The sequence below is a fragment of the Astatotilapia calliptera genome, chromosome 5 (assembly GCF_964374335.1).
Source record: "Astatotilapia calliptera chromosome 5, fAstCal68.1, whole genome shotgun sequence".
Taxonomy (NCBI): Eukaryota; Metazoa; Chordata; class Actinopteri; order Cichliformes; family Cichlidae; genus Astatotilapia; species Astatotilapia calliptera.
Window position 1 is genome coordinate 23,148,880 of NC_137426.1, and position 23,749 is coordinate 23,172,628.

The 23,749-nt window shown below is 39.8% G+C and overlaps 1 protein-coding gene across 2 annotated transcripts; it reads left to right on the forward strand.

Annotated features, from left to right (window-relative positions):
• Window positions 1-140: 140 nt before the first annotated feature.
• Window positions 141-23,749, forward strand: LOC113022640 (growth/differentiation factor 11). 2 transcript variants are annotated; one of them, XM_026168254.2, is made up of 3 exons: window positions 141-992; window positions 13,397-13,770; window positions 19,606-23,749. In XM_026168254.2, exons 1-3 carry the CDS (start codon window positions 578-580, stop codon window positions 19,984-19,986), a joined length of 1,170 nt encoding a protein of 389 aa, XP_026024039.1. In that variant the 5' UTR covers window positions 141-577; the 3' UTR covers window positions 19,987-23,749. The 2 variants fall into 2 exon arrangements, with proteins under 2 accessions (XP_026024039.1, XP_026024040.1); XM_026168255.2 differs by having other exon boundaries at window positions 19,609-23,749.

A 23,749-nucleotide genomic window follows, 5' to 3' on the forward strand; every position in this document is an offset into this window, starting at 1 on the left:
TCTAATGGGAGACATTGTTTGTGCACTGTAAAAACATTTATACTCTCTTAACGGTGCGCACACCCTCCCTTCCTCTGTCCCTCTTGACTTGGTGACAGACCTAAAAGCCTTTTGTTGCAATCTTAGCCAATGGAGGCGGATTACGACATCGGGCAGCTGAGATATATAAAGAGCGCCTTTTTGACCGTACTTGCACATTTTTCAGTGACACCTCTGCACATACTCACACCTCCGTGGACTAAAATTGTACAGAAAACAACAATTAGCTTATACTGCACGTGAGCAGGCTATGCATTCACCAGGCATTTAACTTTCAATCAAAGGAGCTTGTACCGACACCCTCTGCGCGCACTTTTTTTGTTAAAAGAAAAAAAAAGAAAAAGAAAGAATATTACAAAAAGAGAAACTTCGGGGTGATCGTATTGGATTAGATGCATGTCACTTATTCTTTGCCGTTTGTAGGCTAAGACGAGGAGCGGCGCAGATTCGAGAGACGGGATCTAACGGAATAAAGTGCGTAAAAAACAAGCTAAGGAAGGGGAGGAAAAGTTGCGTTTTCTGTTGTCCACGCATCGTCATGCCGAGGTACAACTTCTTACTGTGCTTGATGGTGCTCATCTCCTTGGGACAGTCGGGGAGCGATGAGCCCAATCTGCTGCTGCCTCCTGCCAGCGAGACGCCCACGGATGCCGGGCTATCTCTGCTGGACGAGGACGCCGGTTCTCACGAGTGTTCCGCTTGTGTTTGGAGGGAGCAGAGCAAAGTGCTGAGACTGGAGACCATCAAGTCCCAGATCCTGAGCAAACTGCGTCTGAAGCAGGCGCCCAACATCAGCCGGGAGGTGGTCAATCAGCTGCTGCCCAAGGCGCCCCCGCTCCAGCAGCTTCTGGACCATCACGACTTCCAGGGAGATGCTTCGTCCCAGGATGAGTTTATGGAGGAGGATGAGTACCACGCCACCACGGAGTCCGTGATTACTATGGCCTCTGAGCGTGAGTAATAGTTTACAACCTAACAATGATATTGTCTCCAAATGCGTCATGCGCGTAATTGCGGAGCAGTATAGGTTCAAGTGGCTCAGGCCTGCTGCGGGGACAGTCGGTGACCTAACCTACTCTTAGTGATTGAGATTAAAGGAAACTAACTGGCAAAATTAGACAGCTGTCAAAAAGAGGGGATAATGTGTGAAACTGATAAATCAATAACTGGTAGCACAAAGAACCTCATCACTCTGAACGGACAGCGCCAATATGGCTTGATTGACTTTTGTCTTCTTGACGATGATGATGATGAAGCAGAGTGTTTAATATTTAGCTGCTGGACTCCTAGCTGTCACGTTTAAACTCTCCATTTCTCCCATAACGTTTTAAGAACACGAGGCATGGCAGAGCCGTTTGAATGTCAAGTGCATTATTAATGATAATGCAGCATTTGGCTGGCAGTTGCATCACTTTATCCTTTAATGTCTTCCTTTGCATAAAGACCTTAAATTCTGGAGTTATCACATCTCGAGGCCCTCTGATTATTGTCCTCTAACAATTTGCTTGCCCTCCCATTGTTTCCCATAAATCCACAGATAAACCACAGGCAGGCCCCCTCTGAGACATTTTATAAAATTACTTTTGAACCCTGGCAGCTGTGCTCTATCGCTCTTTTATAGGAGGCTCTACCGGTTCCCCTGCTGTTCATCGCAGTGAGAAAAAGTGTGTCCAAAAAGCTGCTATTGTTCGCCTCATGCAGCGGCCCCCCTCGGCCGCACTTGCCTTTTAAATGCGAAGTTTATAGGCGCAGCTCGTTTTCTTTTTTTTTCACCAAGAGTACACAAAGACAGAGAATCACTTAGGGTCGAGGGGAGTGTGTGACCTTTTCCTGGTGAAGCGCCGGGTTCAACAACATTTACACACGTAATATATTCTGCACAAGGCGGATGAAACACTCTGCAAATAATCCTTTTTTTTCACTCCCTGGTTGAACAAAGACCTATATATATGTGTGTGTGTGTGTGTGTGTGTGTGTGTGTGTGTGTGTGTGTGTGTGTGTGTGTGTGTGTGTGTGTGTGTGTGTGTGTGTTTACTGCCACTCACCTGTAATGGAAAGCACCACCTGTCTTTGTCATTATAAAAACAAAAAAACATTAACTCAAATGTCAGCTATTGAAATGTCCTCTAAATTGCTCTATTTCAATGCAAGTTAGAGGAGGCCATATGTGCTGTTTAGTTCTCACATTATTAACATTATTTTGAACCTCAGACATCCTTCAAGTTTTCTGTTTGCGTTGATTGTTGTAACTCATAAAAAGGATATCAGTGCACAGATGATGTCTTACCGCAGGTGAAAGATTTGATTTGATTTCAAACTGCTTAATATAAGCAGCAGTTCATAAATACGTGAGTGCGGTCCCTGTTTCCCCTTTTGTTACCTGCTCACAAACACATGTAGAGTGTATTTGGTTTGTTATTGTTACCTCTCTGATTGGCTGATTAAGAAATCTCACATTCGACTGCATTGCTGACACACTCAATGTACGTTCTGGGAAACACAGTGACTTCAAATTATATTTTTACCCCCGGTTTCCATCCTCTGCACTACCTCACACGCATACATATTCTGTTTCTAATGCACACACACACACACACACACACACACACACACACACACAGTGCAAAGGGATTTGATATCTCATCAAGCCAGAAAAAGGCATTGTGTGAGCTTATTGCGCATTTCTGACAGCCCCACAGTGGCTGATTGACATTACTGCTGAATCTGTCATGTTAGGGAGCAGCACTTCCCCTCTCATCTGTTTGCCTCATCTCTTTACGTCAGCTACCCTGTTTTTTTATCATCAGCTCAGTCTCTCTCTCTCTCTCTGTATTCCCCCTCACACCCGCCTCCACCTTCTTCCCCGTTAGCCCCCTCTCTCCTTCCTCTTTTTTCCCCCCTGGTACTCATGGAAGAATTGAGAGAATGAGCGCATCTCCTTTGCCTGTGGCGCCTTAGTGATCCCACAGGATTAAAAGTGCCCTTTTCTGTCTCTCTGATAGAAGGAAGACTTCAAACACTATTCCCTGTGCACCTCGAACCCAATCACCCTTTCACAGTCGTGCACACTGCCTTTGATTGGGCCACGGGGGTTCACACAGTACATACTGAACTGGACTTGTGCCAGAGTTGCTTCTTAGTATTCACTCAAGGTACGTGGGTGCCGCAGTGGGGGTTGAGAGGGTCCATGCTTCCTGGTCTGTAATTACTATGAAATTTCATGGAAAAGTACATCTATTTATATCATAGTGCGGCACTTTATGTACTGAAACATCTCCCCTCTGTACAGCGTGCTGTTTAGGTAAACCGCTCCGCTTGTTTCCCTCACAGAAAAAGTGACTCGGCTTTGATCAGCGTGTCAGAGAATCTTTATTAACAAATGCATGCATGTGTATCTACGTGTGAGCTGCTCTATTTGTGTTCCTATTTGTTGATTTATGTGTCTAATTGTGTGTATTTTGGGGCTTGGTTTGTTTTGCCCGAGGTGGGGTGAGGATTTGACCCCACTAGTCTCTCATTTGTCACCTGTCCAAAAAACCTTCAGTCCAGACCTTCCTCTGCCACCGGCAACCTCCTCTTTCTTTTTTTTCTCCCCTTTTCTTCTTCTGTATGTCTTAATGCTAATTTGGCACACTTTATGACTTCTGCCAGCCAGTAGAAAACACCAGAAGAAGCATTACAGTAATTGCTCAGACAGTTACTGCACTTCATTTACTGCAATAGACTTAAAGGCCACAAGAAAGTTATTGTACTGCTGGTCATTCTTTAGATTTAGTGAATGTCTTTTCTTTGCTGCAAAGAGTCTTTTTTTCAGCTTATGGATATATTAGTGTGTCCAAAATGTGAGAAATGACTGGCAGTTTGCAGCAAAACACTTAAACCATTAGTGGGACGAGCACTTAAGGTTTAGAAGAACTCAAGACCACCACATTGAATGCATCCTTAAATAGCACTTTCACTTTTAAACTATTTTATCCCGACGTTTTGTTCAGTAAATAGTAGAGGCCTACATTATGCCATTTTATGCTGGCATTGTTATGTAATCCTATTCAGGTGAACCACATTCAGCCAGCATGAGCATCGGTTTACACAACTCTCGATTAAAGAGAGACATCCACACGCATGTCGAGGTATGCATGTGCCATTTTCCACATGTGCACGCTTGTGTAGACACACAGGGTGCCCACACACACCTACTCACACAGTCACACACACACTCCAGAGAAAAGTTCTCCTATTGACAAAAAGGGTCACAGAGTTCACAGCTATGTGATATATTGGAAGAGGAGACTATTAACCTCATCAGGTCTCTTTCTTTGGCAGCAAAGACGAACCGGTAGTAACTTGAACACTTATCCCCCCACCACACACACACACACACACACACACACACACACACACACACACACACACACACACACACACACACACACACACACACACACACACACACACACAAACAAGTCTTTTATAGTGTTGACCCTATAAAAGGGTCATTTCCTGAAGGTGCAGGAACCATAAAAATTAAGAGGGAGAGCGCTAAAAGGACAGAGCACCAGCAGCCGGACTGTCTTCAACTCACTGGTCAGTGTTTGCTGGAAGTTGATGACTATGTGAGGTTTTTATAGATATAGTCTCAGTTTGACGATGACACCTGTTCTCCTTGTGTAGTTGCTGGCATCAGTTCAGGGAAAGATAAACTTTGGTGTTTGAATTGTTTGGGCGCTGAGGCATGAGCGGTTTGTTTAAAAAGGAGTAAAAACTTAAGACACGTCCGTACGACTGTAGAAATTGCACAACGTACCGTCAACTTTATGGCTAATAAAATTTCAAAGGGACCAAAGTCTATTAATACGGGGACAAAATTTCCCCAGGACCTCAGGAATCTCACTCCTTCCACCCTCCTTCCTCTATTCCCACGCTCCTGTGTACCAGTCCCTGCAGCTGGCTTTTCCCCCCTGGCATTTGGAAATATACCACCTTCATCAATAATACAAGAAGAATGGATGTAAGACCGCATTAATCCATGTTTGAAGACACTACTGCACATACATATTTCCTCCTGCTGCTTTTTCAGCTGGTGTGTGTATCGCTGCTGAGTTCCTTGTTGCTTCTTTAAAGGGTTTCAGAGAGGGAGCTGGAGAAAGGTGCACCGTGGCTCATGCTATGGCTCTGGTGGGGAGGCGGAGGGAAGAAGAGAGCAAGTCCACAGGGAGCAACAAGCAGCCCAATCTTATCCTAAAGGGACAGAAATAATGGAAGGGTTTTATAGGTACAATTAAAAAGACCTGAAACAGATGTTACGTTCCACTAATAAACGAAATAATTACTTTGGACCAGTAATTAAGGCCTATATAGGGACGCGAGGGAGGAGGAGGAAAAGGGGAGTGAAAAGATAAAACGGAGCTCATTGAGGGGATTATTGTTGATGAATGTGTTCAGGCTCTGTGTGGTGATGTGTGAGGAGGTGCTGAGGATCAGTTTATGGAAGAGTCCATTAAATCTAAGGCATTTAAGCAAACGAAATGCTGCGTGGGCGCAACGTTGGATCCCACGAGGGAGCCAGTATGTTGGAAAGAGGCACAATTAACAGTGGATTACCTCATTATTATCTGCATGAAAATTTAATCAGCCTCTTTTCTGCGGCAAAAGAGAGCAGCTTCGTACCGTATTTATCACCTGTGGTTGTATTTCTCCTCACCATACCCACATCACCCGAGGACATTCATTATGGAAGTTGTGAAAATGCATGGTTTGAGTAATTTCTTTAGGGACGAGGGCCAAGTTTGATTTATATAATGTACAGCAGAATTGGATAAAGAGAAGCTCATGAAGGGAACTATGGCCATATTATGTTGATTATAACTGAGGAAAAGAGGGAAAAAAGCTTCCTCAAGGGAGGTTTGGCACAATCTGGCCACACTGACTTTGCCTTTTAGAGAAAACTCTTGGCTCAGGCTCTGACAGATTTGGGTGGCCTCAGGGATTTTTCTCAGTAGCTTAGTGAGTTCGAACTTGCAGGCAGAAGTGTTTGCATTTTGTTTAAACAGTTGACATGAATGTGTAAGGGGTAGCAGCTAAGGAGGGATGAGTTTTAAGAACAAAGGAGATTCATATTTCAGGCTGCCGGAGCTGCTGATCGGTCAGTGCGTGTTTGATTATGAAACATTTGATTTCAATTTTAAAAGACTTCACATAGTGTTTCAACATGAAGTTTTTAAAAATTCACAAGACACTTAGTGTAGAAGTTCAAAAGAGGTCAGTGAGAGTTTGCTTGTGTAATATCTGCTAAAAGTTTGAATGGCTTTGTCTGTGCATTCACATAAGATGAAAGATAAATGAGGATGTCGTCTGCATAATTATGAAACGTGATTTCATTATTTCAGCAGGCATCTAAAGTGACATAATAAATCTGAGCCAGTGGCTGAAAATTTGATGAATTCTCACCTCGATTCCTTGCAGCAGTAGCCCTGGCTTTGTTATGTAATCCAGCAACAATTACATGTTGCTGGTTGAAGGGTGGGAAGCTGCTGACAGATTGTAACTTGTAGCTATTTATTTTTATTTTTGTTAACATTACCAACCAAAAAAAAAAAAATTGGAAGCAACACAAAATGTTTCATAATTTGTTTTGGATGAATGATTAAGATTATTGTAAATGGAGATTAAAACTGGTGTTGTTGGGTCTGAATGGTGGATGTACTGGTGAATAGTGATATACTGTAGATCTCAGGGCTTGAACTGGCATGTAAGAGTCCAGTTCACCCCACTGGACACCTTTGGAAAGTATGAAAGTTTCTGAGAAATCAGTCATTAATATTATTTTAAAAATTAATTCTAATATTATTATTGTTCATAGGTATTTCTTTCTCCTACAGTAGTTCAAATTATAAAAATTTAAAATGTTTTCTGCCTTTTCACTATAATCTTTAAATAATAATATGTAATGATTGTAGATTAAATGATTGCACAAAAACTGAGAGATGTGCATCATTTGTTTTCTAAACAGCAAAAATTATATTTTCCGTTATTAACCAAGTGGGGCAAAGCGTGTGTCTTCATTTGTGCTCATGTTTTCAGTTTTGCTTTGCTTTTAAATATCAGCTGTGGCTCAGGTGAACATTTTCAGAATCCAGATTTTCTGAGGGCGGTTTTTCAAATATAAACATACATTTTGATGCAGTGGTTTAATTTCCCATCAAACTGAGCTGTAAGTGCATCACAAACCGCTGCTACGTATCGTTTTCTCACAGCATGTCAGGTGCATTGGAATGAAAAGAGTAACATTGACAATAACTACGAATAATGTATTTTTGTACTATCAGAAAAATAATCTCTAATATCTGAGCTAATATCTGTATTTTGCAGGCTTTGCAGTGGAAGATTTCTGGTGTCTGTTTGTAGTCTGCTTGTAGTCCAAAGAGTGTTGACCAATCAAATTTGAGCAGATTTGGCAAACAGTCTGCATGACAGCATTATACGTGCCAAAATAAAATCTCAGTCAGATGAAAAGATCATTTTTAGTGGCTTTTTAAAATTTTCACCTCAAACACTAAGTGTTAGACCACCTGTGCACCTTCCTGTCCTAGTCAAGAAATATATAGAGCACTAAAGTAGACAGATCACTCCACTGCAGGGACTAAACCCTAATAACTCAGCCTGCACACACACAGTCCCTCTAACTGTGAAGAGTTTAACACCAAATGCACAACCTACTAATGTATGGTTCTCGTTTTATGCCTGTTTTTGTCAGAGAGAGAAAGCACCACCTATTACATGAAGTAGTCTGGTCTAGATAAGCCAAACCAAGCTTAGAGCTGTACCTGGTTCCAGCTCTGGTTTCATGGATCTGCATTAGTGTCATTCTCTGTTTTGTTTTGTTTTTCTTTCCAGCAACTTTCTGTGTCACGGTTATTTCTAGCTATCCAGATATATGGGGCAATTTGGAAAAGTTTCATGCAATGTTTTAAAAAATGAAAAATATTGCTACACTTAATTTCATTGAGAAGCAACAACCAGAATACGCTAGGCTGTAGTTATACTATGGCTGTAGCATGTGGTATCACTTGTAGCAGGGAGATTTAGACAATAAATCCTAAAAATAAAATAAAATAAAATAAAATCTGTAAGTAGTTCACAGGTGATTTTATCCTTCCCCGTTCCATCGTGTAGTTCAGTGATACATCCCTGCTGAAGAACTCTTAAACAGTAATCTTACACAAGAAATTTCAGATTGTTTTGAGATAATAATGTCTGTAAACCTGATGAATATCCACCTGACTGACATATTTTTGGGGTAGCTGCAGTGAAAAGTTTGAGCTGAAGCACACTCTCAACATTTTATGTGAATAATGTGAGACATTAATAAACAGGAAGTTAAAGGTCTAGAATAGCGCTGTGTGAGTACTTCTGATTGGTAGTTTTTTGTTTTTTTTTAAAAGGTTGGCTAAAGTTTCACATAAAAGTTTTTTGTTTGGTTTTGTTTTTTGCTCTTTGGGTCATTTTAGCTCAACTAGGAAAATTTGCTCTGACTTTCCTTGGAAGTTAAATGTGTTGTTGTATAGAAATGAGTACTGTGCATGACAGTTGGGGGAATTTAATACCTGCAAATTCATTTATTTTTTATTATTTTATGGCTCTGTGTCTATTAAACTAAATAATCATCTGATATTTTAGTGTTCATTCTCACTTAAGTCTGATAGCAATTTTTAAAAAATGCCTTTGAGTCAATTAAAACCCTCTACTTGCTTGTGTAACGCATGAGAAAAGTTTTGCATTTAACAAAGCAGAACATTGTCCTGTGGCTTTAATGTCCTGCATGTATGTGTGGCTGCACACAAACACAAGCAGTGAGAACCGGGCGTGCTCCGTGCTGTCCAGCTGTCCACCTTATTGCTGTTCTCAATGCGCACTCGCTCTCCCCATCCTTCTGCCCAGCAGCCGTGCCCCTTCGCTACAAACATGTGAAACTCCAAAAAAACAATGAGTTTTACTGTGTTTGCTGAGGGCAGTTGGTTTGGAGCTGGTGTATGTTGTGCATTTATGTGTGGCTGCATGTTTCCATGTGTGTGTGTTCACTGAGCTAGAACAGGGTGCATTAGGAGGTGTCTTTTGTTGCTCCTGGGGGGCTACTGTGCTCAGTCCTAATAGGAGTCTTGTGCCTGCCGTTGTCCCCGGGAAGGGCTTCTGAATGAGGGGGTCTAACTTTACACACATACACACACACAAGTACGCACACACATCCTCCATCCTCAGCTCGAGCTCGGCCTCCCCCACCACCCTCTCCTTTCCCCTGGGACTGGCCGAGAAACAAAGAGGGAGCGGGGCTGGGGTGGGATGGGATGTTTGAGGGGGTGCACTGTGGCCCCTGTCTTATTAGAAGGGTCGTGAACGTGTCACGATGATTAATATGCCGAGGTGCGCAGGGATACCCTAGAGTCACATTTATTCAACACGAAGGCTCCCAAACACACACTCACTACAAAATGGCACATTTGCATTTCCCATTAAGAAAAGAAAATATAGATATATATGCAAATGAAACTCCTATCTAGGGTCATACTATTATGCATTATCCATGTGGACATTAACAATAGGTGACCATTTCTCTCACCACCACATCTGAGCCGCGTACTTCCACCTGATTGGTGTAATCTGCTGCACAGCTAGGCGTCATTGCAATTTCCAATGCAAGTTAGGAAAGGATATAAACAGTTTATGAACTTTGGTCAAACTATGTGGTTATTCACTATTAAAAAAGTTGTTTCTTTGCTTTATTTGACAAGGAACATTTTTGACTGATTTAAAAAATAAATTTAAGATATATAACAGATAAGTTCACATTGAGGCATACTGTGTATGTGACTGAGTGGACAGGTTGCCACAACAAAACAGTAGAAACCTTTGTAATATATATATATATATATATATATATATATATATATATATATATATATATATATATATATATATATATATATATATATACGGACATATATACATATATGTATAAATACATGTATGTATAAAATCTATCCTTCTACTGTAGGTGCATTCCTCGGTCTCATATTACTTATTCATTGTATAACTACACCCTAACTTTCCCTCTCCATCTGTTTTCAACAGCTTACCCGGCTCAGTTCTCATCCATCCCTCAGGAACGTCACTGTGTTCACTTATTAAAAGCATTTAAATGGGCGAGGACTGTATGAAAACTGACAGATGGCATGCTGAATAAACCCTTATATTCTATAAGGCTCCTCTTACATGCATGTATAGGAGGCTAGCCATGGAACACAGGTACCCAGGGAGTCCACCAGATGTTTGATAGGCTCACCTGCAGGCCCGCTGCGTGTTGGCAGTAAAATCCATGCGCTACATATGCTGCAATTATACCACAGGGAAATAAAGCGCTATAATAATGAAGCAGGCAGGAAACATGAGGAGGAAAATCAAACAAACCTGGTTTCCTTTGCAAAAACACAGTCTCTTTCTTTCCGTCTTTAATTTGGATTTCAGTTTGAATAAAATGAGATGAGTGCTCTTACTGTAAAGTAATTAGTTTCTACTTTTCATCTTCAGTTTAGCTGACGAGAGAGGTGTTTGTGCTCCAGTAGGTGGTGCTGGACGCATAATCAGACTTCTTATCTTGACTTCATTATTGAAGTCAGTGTTAAAACACAGAGCTTATACCTGTGTAAATTGCGCAGGAAATTAAGCCATAAAAACAGTCTCTCCATAAAATTATAAGCTTTTCAACAGCGGTTACTTCAGGTGGAAGGATTAAATGTCCCACCGCTTTTTTTCTGGATCTTTACAAGCTAGACCTGCTCGTTTTGCACACGTGGAGCACTCTGGCAAGGCGTGGGATGTAATTAAGCTGCAGGCATTCATCCTCCATGGTTTTCCTCTGACTTGTGCACTAACAGGATCCATAAAGGCACAAATTGATTTCACCTATCAATGCAGTCATTGTTTAACATGACGTAGCTCATATGTTGTGCATGTGTGTTTAATAACCGGGGACCTCGCTGGATCACGGCGTGCAGGCCCTGCTTCTCGGATTACTCTGCTTGAGAAACTGACCATTTCATCCCCTCAGCATTTGTTGGATTTTTCTCACAAAGGCGATGAAATGTGTTTGCAAAGGAAGTGCTGGTGTATTCACGTCCTCATCTGCAGTGACTCAAAACAACAAAAAGTATTAATCACAAGCAAATTTGCAGAATAATTCATTACCAGTTTTGTGCTGATGAGCAAACACAACACCACCCACGTTAATTGCTGTGACCCCAGCAACCCCCCAAAAGGAACATTGTTTGTCCAGCGTGAGACACTGTATAATTTACACTCACTAATGACTTGGAAATACAGGCTGAAGGACCACGTCTGTCCCTAACTTGGCCCTTATTCAATGCTTGCCTTGGACTCTTCTAATGGACAGTCCATTTGTACCTCAGTGAATTCTTATCCCTCAATGCATGCCCATAATTAAATTGCAGTGTCCTCTCCTGGTTTGATAAACAATTCACTATTGGCTGCAGAATCTCCACCCTAATCAAAACAACAACAAAGTGATTCAGCGTTGTTATGTGTGCGCCTGAGGTTTCCAACGATTCTCTGGTGAAAAGGCGTGACGTGAAGAAAGACATATTACTATTGCCAAAGGGTTGACCTTGACCTTCAAACTCAATCTGGCTGTTAGAGCTGCCCCTCCCCAGCACCCCTGAGATGTAAAGAGGCTGACAGGTTTGACCCCTGATCCCATTTCTTAACTAGGCTGAGGTTCCAAATAACCTTTTGACCCAGGAAGCAGGTTGCCCGAGCAACCTCAGATTTAGCAATGATTGACAAGTTGATACAGTTTTTTTTTCTTTTTTAAAAAGATGGACAACCGCAACTCCTAAAAGTGCAGAATCTGTAGTTTTAATTTGTCCGATTTGCTCGGAGATAATGGACAGTTTAAATAATCTATTGTACTCTCGGCACATTATTATGCCAAATAAGTACAGAATAAATTTCCCTTAGTAAATGAATGCTTTACATGGAAATGAATGAACGAATTCAATGGATGGACGTGTCATTATATCAGATGGAGGTCTATGTAAATGACCATGTGCAGATCTGACATGTGGTGCAAATCACCAAAACACCAGAGCCCGCCCGAGATCATGACAGGAATAAATCTGGCTCTTTAAGGGGACGCCTTGTGTTCTGTGACATAACCCTTAATCCAGACCCCAAATACATTAGTAAGAAAGGGACCCACTCGGAAAAAAAAGAAACCTTGAAATGTTTTAGTTTTGCTAGTTAAATGCAGGGGTGGGCCATTTCATTATGAGTGACCCAGGGGAATCTAAGGTTACCATCTGTCCACTGGCCACCATTACAGATTCTTGTTTTTATATGCAAATGTATCTGTTTTCCAACCTTAATGTAATCACACATGTAACTGAATAGATAACTGACAGCCTTCAAGCAGACAGGCTGAGGATGGCTGTCAGTTTACTACAGACATGCTGCTTTTATTAAAATAAATGTTAGGGGGGGGGTTGTTTTGTTTTTTAACATTGTCATGCTGTAAAATGAACACCAGGTATCTCTCTCGGTTTAGATCACACTGTTTCTGTAAATTATGGGCACTTTTCCAGGTGTTTACAATCTAACATAGTAACTATAGTTTTCCCCAAAGAACCTACAAACTATTACATCTAGAATAAGAAGTATCCTTTCAAGAGTGCAACCCTTTTTAACTAATTCAGTGCTTCTGTTTATTTGTGCCATGCAGGCCTATCACAGTCGTTGGCTTTATGATCCATTACAAAGCATGAAGTAGTGCATATGTGCTTTCTGATGCCTTCACAATGCACTGTTTATTTTTATATTAGAGAGGAGAAAATCCCACTTTTACTGAAGCTTCTGTTTTCCTCTGAGTATTCATGAAAGCTGTTCTGAAACAGTAGAGAAAGAAAGCTGCAGAGTGATGCTGCAGATTCTCCTAATTAATTAATTCTTTGTTATCTTCTAAAGACCTCACATGACTCAGTTGGAAGGATGCCTTTTGTTTATTAGCAGCATATGAACAGAGCGTGCTGGTTTGTCCTTTTGATGATGATGGCGATTTTGCATTTGTACGTCCAAAACACTGACCATTAAATTGCTACTACTTTATTTATTTATTTGTCTGTTGTTTTAGAAAAGATGATGATGAAAACGAAAAACCATGCGATTAGAGGTGGAAAACCAGAATAAATATGAGTACTTTTTTGCATTTAGATTAAAATGCAAACACTCTTAATGCTGGTGAAACGACTGTCCACGTGTGCTTCAATAAATCTGACTCTCCTCTGTTTCACAGCGGAGCCTCTGGTGCAGGTGAATGGAAAGCCCAGCTGCTGCTTCTTCAAGTTCAGCCCCAAACTGATGTTCACCAAGGTGCTGAAGGCCCAGCTGTGGGTGTATCTGCGACCGCTGCAGCAGACCTCCACCGTCTACCTGCAGATCCTGCGACTAAAGCCAGTCACAGAGCAGGGCAGCCGCCACATACGCATCCGCTCCCTGAAGATAGAGCTCAATTCCAGGGTCGGCCACTGGCAAAGTATTGACTTTAAGCACGTGCTGCAGAACTGGTTCAAACAGCCCCACACTAACTGGGGGATCGACATCAACGCCTTTGACGAGAGTGGCAATGACCTGGCAGTTACCTCACTGCGACCTGGGGAGGAGGGACTGGTAAGGACCCTCAGACCTGTCCCTGGGATGGGGAGGGAAATCACTTTGTGCACATGCAAATTCAGATTTTATTCAAAGAAGGCAATTAGAAGATCATATTATTAGTCGATAAGTTGGTGTTAATAATCGAACAAAAAAGTGAAAGAAAAAGCTTGAAGGCAGTAATCCTGTGCATCATTTCTGTCTCTCCACATATTTTTACTTCTACAATAAACTCTTTGAAGCATGTAGAGTAAAATTTATACACAAAATATACCAGTCGCTAGTGAGGAGCCACTACAGCTATGCCGTGTTTTTTTTAATGATCCCCTTCCAAGTTTTACATATATTGTAATATTGTTTCCTAATATCAGATTAACATCAAGTACAACATCAGGATAAACATCCTGAGCAGACTGTAAAATAAAATAAAATAAAATAAAAACATGTGGTATCACAGAGACAAAAAAATGACAAGTATATTTTAAAATATACAATAATGAGATAGGAAGAAAACACAGGGGTGTCTAAGCGGACGAAATTGGAGGTCCACAAAAAGGGGAGTGTATAATGCTGTTTCAGATCGGCCACCATATTATGGATATCAACAAAGTCTAATGACGTCTAATGATACAAAAAGTTCTTTCTGTGCAAAATACTTTTCAGAAAATCTGATTTTTATTCCTTTAGTTTTAGGTAGAAATCTTTTTTTTTTTCACTTTCTTAAAGATAACAACACCAGTTAAAGGACTACTCCATTTAAAAATGATCCTGCTAGGACGAAAACATGTTTATTTGCAATGGTTCACCTTGGGGAAAATGTGAAAACTTTAAGTAATTAAGACTAATTTTTACCCAGTGTTCCTTTGAATACTTGGGATTTTTTTCCACACTGCAAGTATGCTTCACTTTTTTCAATGCTAAACCTCTGATGTAATGGATGGAGCTGCTTCAACCTTAAACCTCAAAGGAAAACTCATGAACCATTAGTCTAGTTAGCAATCCCAGAGTTACTGCAACTGACAGTTACAACATCCCTGTTGGATTATGTAGGCCATCTATCCTGGTTAAGCAACACCAAATATTTACCAAGTGATTATTTGGGTCAGCTCTTCACAACACGTATCAGGGGTCAGCTCTGGTGTCTTGGCCAATAAATCGCTGCCTTCTGAGCACACAGCAGTGTGCTATATTATTCTTGGTAACCCAAGAAAAAGGAAAAGATCAAAAAGACATGCAAGTGTACAAAAATAAAACAAAACACAACAAGAAAGAAAGTCAAACTCTGCTTCTTCCTGATCCTCTGGGTCTTTTTTCTACAACAAAAGCCCTAAAGGCCAGGCTGACATGGTCTCACCCCAACAGCCTTTCAGCTTATTTCCTCTTTTCAGTGTGCTCGAGCCCAGCTGGAATCACTGTGAGGAGAAGAAGGCTTTGTAAAACAAACATGATGGAGTAAAATATTTGATGTGCTCGCCTCTGCCCAAAGGTCAAGGTTATGGTAGCCTGCAGATGACCTCTTGGGTCATGAATCAAACCAAGCGTACAGAGTCAGCTATCGATGTTTGAATAGACCAGTTTCTCTCAAAGCCCATGGAGTCAGTGCTCAAATGGAAAGTTGTGTTTCCTATTCAAAGCTGACAAATTAATTCATACATTTTAGTTAATTATGAAATGACTATTCAATTTAATTCTTTTTCTTTTCTTTTTATACTTACAAGTGTGGTTTCTTTGTATTCTTTGTACTCAGAGTTCAGTAGAAAAAGAGTTAGGGGCTGAAATGCTTGCCGTGTGAGCGAAGTGCTATGAAATCCATTTTGTTTCGTTAAAGTAGATCAAAGTCTTTGTAGAGAAAATATATTTGCTCTTACATTATTTAGTATCAGAGATTTCTACTTTCCCATCAGATCCTTTGCACACAGATGTCCAGATCACCACATGAATATTAATGATGGAGTTATAAACCGTATGTCACAGCATTGTAAATGTTTCATTTACGATAGAGTCAAGAGCCCATATGGTTTGTTAGATGAATTGAGCACCTGACATGGCACAAAGCTTACAGAATCTGCAACTGTCGTACAGGGACATGCTATTTGTACAATTACTAGACTTTTATTTCAGATATCAATTGCTTATTTTAGCACAGATATTACTAGTAACAATCATTAAAGTGCCTCAGTAAGACAGTATGACAATTGACAGTAAGTCATCACTGTATGTATACAGCACTCATCTTTATCAAGGATTTTATGATATATCTGTTATTTCTTCTGTGATTTTTAGGCTACATTTGTAACTCTTCTAATGCTCATCATGTTGCTATAACAAAGTGCAAATACTTCGTTACTGTGCTTAAGTAGAATTTTGGGGTATCTGTATCTGTACTCCCTACATTTTCAAACAAGTATCTGTACTTTCTACTCCTTACATTTGCAAAACAGACTCATTACTTATGGTTTTGACAGATTTGAGGGAAATTATTATTTCATGTCACTGCGAGCCCTAGAACATCAAACCAATCTGAGCCTTAACAGCAACACATGAAAAGCAGTCCTGTTAGTCTATTAATCACTAGAGGATGTCGCATAAAAAGAGACAAAAGAGGTAAAACCACGTGTTATAATCAGGGGTTAAACTGTTTGTGTCCAGTTTTTTACAGCTGCTGTATTTCGCAGGGAGAGAAAAAAAGAGAGCTCACTTCACTCGGAGATGAAGAAAGAGAGGTTATATTTAAAAGTAAGGACTGCTCAGTGGTAGTCCTAGTGTTTTTAAAATAGGTATTGTGTCATTATGTTTTTTCAAATTGTGAGACCTGCTGCAATGCAGGTCTCTGAGGGAGACTAACTGTGTCATTTAAAGGTGGCATGAAAAAAAATCAGCAGTTTACTGCAGGATAAACAGATTAGTTTGCTGTACTCTGGTGGGTTCAAAGTAAAGAACAGTGTGTGTAACTGGTGCACAGTGGCTGTGGTGCTCATGGTCAGCGTTAGGTTACATCAAGTGTAGCAGAGATTAATTTGAAATTAAGCTGATGATGTTAAGACCCATAAAGACAAACATAAAGACTGTCATTGTAGAGAATGAAAATAGGCCAGGACAACTCATCTGCTTACATCTGGTTCAATTCAGTTGTGTAAATCCACAAGAAGCAGTAACACTCAGAGCAGTAGCAGACTAGATCAGCTGAAAACAGCCTGTACATTAAGAAAAGAGAGTCATGAGTCCCTTTCCCGATGGCGAGCCATTAGAACTGATTTTAGGGTTCCTCCACATGCTGAATCACACTTTAACCTCTTCCTTACTCATTTTCATTTTAGTACTGATAGTCTGTGCTTCTACTTAAGTACAAAATGTCTTTACTTTTGCCACCTCTGCAAATAACTACTCTGAAGTCACTTTGGTGGGTTTTTGTACTTAACTCACTGAATCCATTTTGTGGTGGATTGAGTTGGTGTGATTATTGGTGTCTTTATTTAAAATGCACTGACTGCCCCCTCCCTTGCATGAGGTGAGATGTTTGCAAAGGTTTCTTGGCCATAGCTTACAAATCTGAAGCTGCACTCTCTCTAAAGGGCAGCAGGAGGCGACACCTTAGGTTGAAAAATGCATTGATGATATTCTGATCTCAGTCAGTGGCTTTAAATCTTATTTGTAATATAGATGTTTTAGATTATGAATCCTTTTAGAGTGAAACAGAAGATTAAGCAAGTAAGGGTGGGCCGATTCTCTGCCTGCAGCACCCTGCCTGTCTATCTCAGACTCTTTATTTGTTCTCAGTTCAAGATAATAAAGAAATAGTTCAGGATTTTAGAAAAGAAGTTATTTTTTATTACCAAAGTTTGATTATAATATTTACAGTATTGAGAATATGAAGCTGCTGCAGTTTAGCCTAGTGCAAAGATTGGAAGAAGGGAGAAACAGTTAGTCAGGCTTATTCCAGAAACAGATGTCCAAGGATGCTGATTAAAACACTGCTTTGTTCTTTAATTATGTTTTTTATTCCCACAAATAAATAGAGGAAATAAACTAGAACAGAAGTAAACTGTTTCATCACAAATAGCAGACAGGCGTAACGACTTCCCAAAGTGTGGTTTTCTTTGTGTGGTTGAATATGCACTGCACAAAAATGACGTGTGGATGGATAAAATGTTCTAATCAGAGCTGAAGAAAGAAAGATTTGGTTGATTGTAAGAATCCAGTTGATGAATGGTGCAATTTCTATAATACATAGAAAATCCCAACAATCAGATAACTGCCTATGAGCAAACACTTGATAACAGTGAGAAAGAAAAACTTGGTTTTAACAGGACGAAACCTCCAGCAAAGCCGGGCTCAGGGAGGGGGAGCCATCTGGTGCAACTGTTTGGGGGTGTGGGTAGAAAGACAGGACAAAAGACACACACAGAGAGCCGGAGTTTGAAATTATTACTAATGATTACATTATTAAATTCAGAGTGTAGAAGAAATGCTCCGTGCATTATGTGGAACTAAGGGAGAATTTTTTTTATAATTTTTATCAGAATGTAAAAGCAGGAAATTAGAGGTCATCCAGGTCTATATGTCTTTAAGACATGTCTGTAGTTTAACTAATTGGTGTATGCCATCTGCCTTCATGTATAGATAAAGCTGGGTGTCATCTGCATAGCATTAAAAATGTATGCTATATCTTCTAACAATACTGCCCAAGAGAAGCATATATAATGCAAAAACATTCTCCATTCACATGAAAAAAAATAAAATAAAATAAAATAAAATAGATATGATTCATTTAGAAGTATATTCGAAATATCAGTTATCATTGCTGTATGGTAATAGGTTAAAAGAGTTGGTTGCTGTCCAGCTAGACTGACTGAGATGAGTTAAAACAGTTAATAGCACTAACCCCCAGTCACACAGGGCAAGAGTTGGTTTTACAGTACCTGGCAACCACCAGGTATTGTGGTTGCCAGGTAAAATGAGCATTCCCCAACCAGTTGTGAATTGTTGCTGGCAGTTGATGGCTAAAGCCACAATCATGTAGGCAACTTTTTCTTTGAAGGCAAAACTTCTTTATTTCTGATAGTGTCACACTTTTTACGATTTCACAAGAACTTGTACAGTAGCTGGACAGTTTTTGTAAGCCCTTCACTTCCATTCAAAGTATGATGGCAACTATATGCTAGCTATCAAAGCAATCACAGGGAACCTTTTGTCAACACCAATGACTGGTGGTTTCCATGGACGATTCTCTAGTCCTGATTGACTGGTGCTCTATTCATTTTACCCTACATTATCACATATTCAACATGGTTGACAAGACAATGTGGTTTTTACTTGCAACAGCGAAAACCACACGGAAATGTCAGTATGGGCCCGCTCCTTGTCATTCTGCATATCTATTGGTTACACAAATCTACATTACAAGGTGAAGCTTGACCTCAGCTGGCACATTCTGCTCTGCTTTTTTCAACACTGTGACAAACCATCATTGCACAGCACAGGACATAGAAAAGAATCGCTTCTAGGGTTCTTGCATTCTATGTGAAAGGCCTTAAAGATCATCAACCATCTGTCATCTTGAAATCTGACAAATCCAAGTCTGCTTTACCCATGTCTAGTGGTTAGTATGCCCTGTTACTGGAACATTTGATTTCCTTGACTCATTATACCACCAAAATGTAAGAGTTTAAAAGAAACACATACGAGACACACTAAATTCTCAGACCAAAATGTTGAAAATAACTGATGTTATCTAAATGTTTGCATTAGCCAATTGTCAGTTTATTGTATTTTCCTTTGCTGTCATGTCTCTGCTGTTGTTCTCTTATAACCACCTCTTTCTTTTTGTCCTGCCCCTCCTCCCCCTGATTCCAGCAGCCGTTTCTGGAGGTGAAGGTTCTTGAGACAACCAAACGTTCTCGGAGAAACCTCGGCCTGGACTGCGATGAGCACTCCACTGAGTCTCGCTGCTGTCGCTACCCTCTAACTGTGGACTTTGAGGCGTTCGGCTGGGATTGGATCATTGCCCCTAAACGCTACAAAGCGAACTACTGCTCTGGCCAGTGCGAGTACATGTTCATGCAGAAATACCCGCACACCCACCTGGTGCAGCACGCCAACCCGCGAGGCTCCGCGGGGCCCTGCTGCACCCCAACCAAGATGTCTCCCATTAACATGCTCTACTTCAATGACAAGCAGCAGATCATTCACGGCAAGATTCCAGGGATGGTGGTGGATCGATGTGGCTGCTCTTAGGCTGCTGGAGGAAGCACATTTGTGTAAAGCCCACATTAAACCACCTGAAACCCTTTCTGAGCTCTCCCCTGGCACCAGAACCCACTCCTCGGCACCAGATTTCACTTCTGCTCAGCCACAAAAGCATTCCACTGGGTTTCCATTTGTCCAGTAATTAAACTGATTCTAACTGTACAAAAAAGTTATAAATGAAATAAGAATCAAAACAGAACTGAGTGATGGAAATACCATACATTATGAATGATTTAAAGAGGCTGTACTTGTGGAGCAGCTTTCGAAAGTGGTAAATGAGGCGCTATAGGACATATGTTAGTTTTGTGGGTTTTTAAAATATTTTTTTAATGACATCTTTGTGAAATATCCAGGTTAGTGGATTGAAATGACAGGAGACAGGAGTATTTACACTTTTAAGAGCAATTCCAGTTTTGAGGTGAGTTCGCAAATACTTCATTCCACAAATGCGTTTACTTCCAGTGTGATAAAAATGTTCTCAAAGGGGCATTATCAAAATTATTTTGCAATCCATCACTTTAACAAAAGCTCAGAAACAAAAACAAACACGATGTGAATAGGTTTAACTTCTGGACGTACCATTAGAGGAAATCCAAAATCTTCCTAAGAGTATTAGAGATATCCAAAAAAAAAAGAAACAAACAAACAAACAAAGAAAATAAAACTGCACCCTCTTTTAATGTGTATTACCTGAGTTTGACATTTTCAAGTATCTCCAAAATCCCTCCACGGCAACTTTGATTTGTTTTGTTTGTTTGTTTGTTTTTAGATTTTTGTAATTAAATATTAAGAAAGGGTTATACAGATGGTCCATAACATGTTATGTAATATGTAATTTGGCCTCTGTAATGAGAGAGGCTTTCAAATCAAACCCTTAGGATGTGATTCAAGTTCAGCCTTAATTTAAGGGGTTTAACAAAAGTATGGCGTTAACTGTTTAGGAGCTATTTTCATATATAGTTCCCCATTTTCAGTGGTTTAAAATTAACTGCATAAATTATTATAGTTTAAATATAAGAATTGTTTTAATAGTTGAATTTTTGAATTGAACTATTGTTTGAATAGTTGAATACTAAAATGCAGTCTACAGTAAAAGCTACCCTCTGAGATGCATGCTCTACTGCAGTGATGGGGAACTCCAGGCCTCAAGAGCTGATGTCCTACAGGTTTTAGTGCTCACCCTGGGTCAACACACCTGAATCTAATGGTCAGTTCATTACCAGGCATCTGGAGAACTTCAAGACATGTTGAGGAGGTAATTTAGCCATTTAAATCAGCTGAGTTGGATCAAGGACACATCTAAAACCTGCAGTCCGTAAATTGTCCAATTACTTTTGAGCCTTTGAAAGCTATGGAAACTATGGGTATGAGAACTATGATAAAAATGAATGAATTCCTAAACAATTAATTAATATCCTGAACTTCAATCACATCTTGCTTGTTTTATTTAAAATCCATTGCAGTGGTGTAAAGGGGCAAAAATCTAAAAACCATCTTAGTCCAAAAATCTATGGACCTAACTTTACTAGTTCAGCTCCACATTTAAAAACAGATACATAAACTCAGTATTGCTGTTAACCATTTGGCAAAAAAGAGTTTACCTTGCACACTGAAGTCTAAAGAAAAACTGAAATCCAGATGCACCAAGTTATTCAGTACTGTTTTGGGGAGAAGGAAGAGGGCAGGCTTTGCCTTTTTTTTTTGTTTTTTTTGTTTTTTTTTGTTTTGTTTTTAATTTATCCAACAAAGGAAAATCTCGTTCAGCTTTTGCAGTAAATGTTTAAAACAGAGAGTTAAATGCACTGTTTTATAACTTGAAGAGGCTCGGGACTGAATATGTAATAAAAATAAAAAAAATAACAAAACAACAAAATGCATACCCTGAAATAAAAGACTCAGTGCTCACTATGTCCTAAGTGAATAATTGAGCTGAAATTAACACAAACCACGATTACAGTTTTATCACTTTAAGTTTACATTTCTTTTTGTGCAGTGTTTGTGGTAGATGCATTACTCCTGACACACCAGTTCATGCTTCTTCTTTTTTTTTTTTTGCTAGTTTCAGAATGGATAAAAATACAAATGCAAAAGTGCAGTAATGTACTAAGACATTTTAGCTTTTATGATTTACAGCAAAGAAAACAAACAAAAAAAAGATAATTTAACTCAACCACTGATTTTAGCTTCGAAAACATATTTGACTGCATTTTGAAATGCCCCCATCCACATCAACCTCAACTGTATCATCGCTGTCATAATGGGAAAAAAAAGTATTTGTTAGTGCTTGAACGCAGAGTAGAATTAGTATGCTTGAAGCTTGTCTTTGTCTCCTGGGTATCAAAGCAAAGATATCCTTTTGTTATAAACGAAAGCACTATGCTGTTGGATAAAGGAAGAGCCTTCTGACATTATATATAAATGATATATGTATATATTAAAAAAAAAGAGGGGTACAAAAACCTTTTTGGGGGCACTCTACCTTACCAACAATAAATTTTGCACTATGGGACGTTCATGGCGTGAGGAGGTAAGTGTTGTGTTTTACCAAGCACAAGAGAGCTTGTACAGTATAGGTTAAAAAAAAAAAAAGAAACTATTCAAGCTTCTGGTGATGAACCATAAACTAGCGAGGTTATCACTTCTTTTGGATGCCATCACACTTTCCTGACTTTGTCTGAAGCGGGGGCCTGTCCATACACTCACAGATCTCTATCAAATCTTGAACCTGGATGTACTGTAGCAGCGGCCTGAAAGGCCTCCACGCCCGCTTTGGCTGATAAGTCTTGTGCGTAATAAGTGTCTGGATCAATGACTGTAGAATGCTTTAACTGGAAAAGGCCCGCCCATCAACTTTAACCTGTCACCGCATTAGAGAGACTTCATTCTTTTGACGTAAAAAAAAAATGAGTCGAGTGTCTTACGTAGAAGTTTGGGGGGGATTTTATATTTTTTGGTTTTGTTTGTTTGCTTTTGCCTTTGTGTGTGTTTTAAGTGAAAGCACCCATGTAAGAATGGGAGGAGTACCCAGGGACTGTTAGCCAAAGTAGAGAATGACATGTTGTGTGCTGTAACTTTTATAATTGCAGGAATATGCTAGAAAATTTCAAAGGGAGGGAAAAAAGTTGGTTTAGGGGCAGTGGTTGGGTTAAAAAAAAAAAGAAAAAGCTGGTCCATTTTTATTTATTAATATTAAATACAATGCATTTCAAAGTCTGTCTACCTCACGTTAGCCTAAAAATTTGCTATCAGTTTATCAGAAACTTTTACTCATAAGAACATCCCCACCCCCACCCCAACCTTCCAAAAACAGATGAAAACCACAGGGTCCCCTTGCTCTCAGGTTCAGATTGAGTTATTGACAGAGTGACTGATGGTACCAGTTCTGGTAACGCGTGGTCAAAATATTAACTATGGTTAACGCTGTTGAGAAGTTACATTTTGAATTTTAGTCTTTGTATACTGGTATATGTAAGAGGGGTTTTTTTTCCATATAATTATATGAGAGTAAGAAATGTAAATACCAACCCAAATGTTGACATTTATGATGTTTTGGACAGGTTCACCGCTTCTAATGTTTTTCTCTCTTTCCCTCTTCATCCCTCTGTTCTTTGTGTAGTTAAAGAAAAAGAAAAATCACCCCACGTTTGTAGTTCTATGGTTGTGCATATGAGTAACTGTTCAATTATTTTTGCCTTTTGTTGTTTATTTACTGTCATTTTTCTTTTGTACAATAAATCATTTATTTAGCTTA